Source organism: Lactuca saligna, chromosome 7 (genome assembly GCF_052625555.1).
Source record: "Lactuca saligna cultivar CGN05327 chromosome 7, ASM5262555v1, whole genome shotgun sequence".
NCBI classification, from domain to species: domain Eukaryota; kingdom Viridiplantae; phylum Streptophyta; class Magnoliopsida; order Asterales; family Asteraceae; genus Lactuca; species Lactuca saligna.
In genome coordinates, this window is record NC_136423.1 from 29,129,888 (window position 1) to 29,135,307 (window position 5,420).

Sequence of the window (5,420 nt, forward strand, 5' to 3'; positions counted from 1 at the left end):
TCTTCAACATTTCTTTTGGGGTTTAATCCTTTTACATAGAAAAATCAATTTTTATGAGGTTATAGGGATCATTTAACTAAAGTATTCTTTCATGTTGAGTAAAATATTCAACAATGACAGATATTAAATTCCTTTATTAATTGGTGACAGCTTCATTTCCTTGGAGATTTGATTCTAAAGTTCTTGTTTATAAGAAAAACTTATCTATATTTTAATTTTTTCTTTTAAGTAAGTACACATATCAAATTTTATTTATAAAATCAATACATATCATCGAGTACTTGTTTCCAATGATGTTGCTTGATTTTTGATAGAGGCGTCTGGTAATGTTTGAAAAAAGAGGCTGGGAGAGAGAATGGTATGAATTTTTTAAGTAAATTAGTGGTAGTTAGTCGTGATGATGGTATGGAAGGTGGATTATGGATAGTGATCGTCGTTTGGATTGTGGACAATAGTTTTGGATGATATATATATATATATATATATATATATATATATATATATATATATATACATACATACATACATACATACATACATACATACATACATACATACATACATATATATATATATATATATATATATATATATATATATAGATTCGGTAAGAAATTTTTTTTGGTTGGAAGGTAAGAAGTTTTTTTTCTACATATTTTTTTGACGAACAAAAAAATTGAATCACTAGATGATTCATTTGTAAGATGATTCACAAGAAAAAATTCTCAAAAAAACATCTATATGATTCATTTTTAAGTAAATTAAGAAAAAAATCCACTTTTATGATAATTTTAGTGAATAACAACAAATATGTTAGAAGCTTCTCTGGTATGGTTAACCAATTTGTTCTTAGTTAGTTGCAATAATTATTGAGTAATGTCCATCGCTATTTTTAATTAATTAAAAATACCGATGATACAAAAATAACGAACAAAACTTCCAATGTCGTAATCAACGATTACAATTTTTATAGTTTATATATTATTTTACTTTGTGAACCGTGGTTTCCTATTAGAAAAATATTACTAACTTTTAAATTTTATTGTGTTCGCCCTACAATATTAATTCTCGTTGTTACTTGTATTATTGCTTAAGTCCTTATGAAATGTTTAAAGGGTTTCTAGCCCAACGATATCCGGTATTATCCTTTCTCTTTGAGGTTGAGGTGTCAAATCTCATTGCTAACATAGATAGAATAATTTAGGAATTGTTTAATATATATATATATATATATATATATATATATATATATATATATATATATATATATATATATATATATATATTTCTGTTTTAAAAAAATCCTTACGAAATTCACAAAAAGTAATGATAAATAACTATATTACCTAACTTTTAAGTGCACGAAGAGTATTAAAAATTAAAGTAATTTAGTCAATTTTAATTGCAAAATTGTACCTTGAACTTTTCAAATTTTGTAATGGTCCACTGGAGTTGCTAATAATCATACTAATAAAAGTTAGTAATCAAAGCTAAATGATGGGTATATTGTTATTTTGATAGCGGAAACCATGTGCACTAATTATCGGTGTCCTATGTTTAATCATAAAGATTCATATAAATATTTTACTTTTGGATGATACTTGATAAATTAACAATATATATATATATATATATATATATATATATATATATATATATATATATATATATATATATATATATATATATATATATATATATATATATTAAACTATTATATTATTAACAATATAATTTAGTTACATATGTAGTGCATTGTAAAAATTACAAATTAACGCGTTATTAGCATATTTTTAACGAAAATCGATTAATTTAACAATATTCATCATTTAAAATATCGATTAAGAGACATTTTACTGAGACATATATAAACTGACACTCAATTGTTATATATCCCAAGTTTAAATTGTATATATATATCATGTTGAATTGAAAACGATACATTTTAGTAATACATATCTTCTTTTATACATACCTTAATTAAACTAATTGCATACAATTTTATTTTATTTTTCATTTTGATGCATGCACATCATATGGAAAATTTTCCAGCATCTTTACACATTTATAAGATGGATTAAAATGACGATTATGTTTTTAAATAATGATTGATCAACGCAAAAGTGGAGAAGAACTAGAATAATTATACTTTATTTTTGGTGGTCAAAGAATATGCTTTAATATAATATTTTCTATGACCTATCAACGACACCTGTTATAAACCTAAACTTATATAATTCCGTCACAAAAACCAACCAAAATATTATTTAATTAATTAAAATGTTTTCGATTTCAAAAACAAGTTTTGGTGTGTTTTTAGGCTTTTGTGCGCAGTGAATTTATTTATTTTTTTGAACTTTTCAAAAGTTTATTTGTTAAGCAAAAAAAATAGCTTATAAACACATTTTTTAATCTACTTCAACCAGTTTTTTATAAAATAAAAAATTAAATAATTTTCAAATATATCTTTAATTAATTATATAAAAAACATATTCATTTTATGTAAATTTTCAGCTAGCTTAATTATGCATGAACTAGTTTTTACAAAATATTTTTTTAGTTAATTTATAATTAAGTTATGAGATATATTTTAAAATTTTAACCTAGTCTTAATAAACTAATTAACTTTTCAAGTCATACATCAAACTAGTCTTAATTGTAAAATATTCATAATTAACACTTTAATGTTTATATGGAACCTGATTAAAATATCATTTTAGCGTAAGAAGAGATAGCTAGTATAGAGCTATTCAGAAAATAATGAAAAGCACATTCATGTTTCTTCAATAATTGTAACCGGATAACAGCAGAAACCAGCTGAGCTTCACTCCAAAAGCTGCATGCTTGGTTCTCCAAAAACCATAAAAACTAATTAATTAACACCAAAATCAAATTTTTACCATCTAAGGCTGAGGAGATTCCGGGGATGTGTTTTCTCTATACGCATCCCTCAGGCATATCTCTCGATCGGGGTAAAACCTTTTTAACCATTAATCACGCACTGTATGTACACATAGAAGATGTGTATATATATATATATATATATATATATATATATATATATATATATATATATATATATATATATATATATATATATATGCATGAGTGTATGTATATATACGTATATATATGAGTTTTTACTGTGCTTGTTCAGCCAAATCCTTTGAGCTTATGAAAGTGCCATGGAACCCGTATGGAACTCTTGATGGAAGTTTAACTGAAGCTTCCATCAACATGGTCATGGCGTTAATGATCTGCAGTTCTGATTTCCACGTCTTCTCGTCATGCACAAATGACAAAATATATCCATCATCTTCTCTCTCAGAGTTCCGGCCACTGGGAAGAAAAAACGGCTCACCGCCGTACCTCTCGTCGCCGTAGAAGAATTTCTTGATTTCTCCGGTGGTCAAGTCAACTTTTGCGAAGCCTGAAACTTTGGGCCATGGTTCAGCAATGGCGAGGTATGCAAACTGGGTTTTTCGACCTAGTTTGTCGCGGTTAACCATACCTGCTTCGAGGTTGACTTGTTCCGATTCTTGGAGAATCGAACGTTTTGTTGATCTGCGAGTCTTTAGGTTTATTCTGATTTCAGATAAAACGCTTTTAAGATTCTCGTCGCATTCATTGAAAATTGAATCCGGTGGAGTCATGCATGAACCGATCACGACGACTTCGTTAGTCTCGGGTTCTTCCCAAGCGTTCCATAAGTGAAAGCAGAATGTTTCCGGCGACTCCACCCATATCATGTCATCGGATGTTTCTGCGTTTTTTGGTAAAATCCCAAAACGAGACTTTTTATCCTTGTCGTAAATCACCGGTGATCCACCTTTTATCATTTCTTGGAGTTTAAACACCACTTGTTGGTCGGGAACCACCACAAAGTTCTCGGTGATTGCGAAATCATGCATCATCGTCGGCACGTCTAATGGGATTTCAACGTCCGGCGACTTCCCTCCGTCTTTCGAAAACTTAAAGTACTTTAGATATGGCTTCTTGACGACGTCGTAGCTCAGAGCAAACATCTCTCCAGTTACCGGGTCGAGCTTCGGATGAGCTATCATCGTCGACATGTGTTGCTCGGAGAAATCATACCGTCCAACCGTCTCTATATCCGACGACGGCGTAATCCTTATTTGATATGGCAAATCATCTTCCGACATGGCGAGCAACCGGTTGTTGAAGTAAATCAAACCGGCGTTCGCAACACCCATACCTTTGCTATGATCAACCAAACCCAATAATGATCGGGCATAAAGTAAAGCCAATCGAGCAACACCGGAATGTCCATGAAGCTCACCTATTGCTTTCGGGAAAACAGGTCGACCCATCTCCCTCTCCTGAATAAGCCGATTAGTCTCCGTTAACTTACAGGAATAGCTCACAGAGTTCCCGTCGATGCTTACAGCATGAACCATACCATCGCCGTCGAACAGGTGGTGCCCCGCGACAGGTTCAAAAAGTGGGTTAGCCCCATTGCGAACATACACACCGTGAATACAATCGGGTATGGATCCACTAACTGGTAGATTATGTTTCACTGCTTGTTCCGGCACCGGAGCGAAGTTCCCGGAGATTTGTACACGTGGATCCGAAGTTTTCGGAAAAGGGTTTTCAGTTTCGCGTGAAACTAAGGCACCTTCGAACATATCCAATGCGGTGGCCGCAGCTCTTTGTAAGAGGTTCCATTGCAGTGGGTGGTGTGAGTGTGACTCTTGTTGTTCTCTGTTAATGGTGTGTGGAAAATGAAGTAAGGGAGAAGACTGTAGAGCAGCACAGTTGATGGAAGCTTTTCTTGAAGGTTTGGTTGGTTTAATGGTGATGAATCGAATAGTCTGATTGTAGGGTTTGGAAGACAAAGAAGATGAAACTAACGTTGATGTATAAGGATTTACAGCCATTTATTTGGTTGTTGGTGTGAAGAAGTAATGAAGGGCTGGAGGTGTTAGTATCGGTGAATGAGAGAGAATGGAGAAGAAGGGGGGATAAATAGAGGAAGAAGAGAGGGAATGGGGCCTGACGGGGACAACAAAGGAGAAGACCACGTGTATTTTACATGGTATTTGACATGACAAATATATTGGTAGACCACATACTTGTCTGTGTAGGAGTGTGGGGCCAGTTTAGAGAAAGAGTTACGGTAAACTTATGGTCATTGATGATGTCGATCTACAAGCACTAAGTTTATTATACGGGTGTCACATAATCCTCTACTTATCCTAACAAATCTTAATATTTTGAACTATTAAAACAACTATGTGGATTGGTGTTTGCTTTTTTTTTTTAATGGGAAATTGTATAATGTAACCTCTTTATAAAAGAAAAATAAATATGTAAAATGATGTTTGGAATGACCTATTCATGACCTGAATTTCGTATTCGATAGATGGATATAGGGTCCGACCCGGTAATATAATCTA

General features: G+C 31.8%; 1 protein-coding gene across 1 annotated transcript; it reads right to left on the minus strand.

Moving 5' to 3' along the window:
- Nucleotides 1-2,747: 2,747 nt before the first annotated feature.
- Nucleotides 2,748-4,946, minus strand: LOC145004835 (9-cis-epoxycarotenoid dioxygenase NCED2, chloroplastic-like). The gene has a single exon (XM_078963842.1). The coding sequence runs from the start codon at nucleotides 4,899-4,901 to the stop codon at nucleotides 3,141-3,143; it is 1,761 nt and encodes a 586-aa protein (XP_078819968.1). The 5' UTR covers nucleotides 4,902-4,946; the 3' UTR covers nucleotides 2,748-3,140.
- Nucleotides 4,947-5,420: the final 474 nt, after the last annotated feature.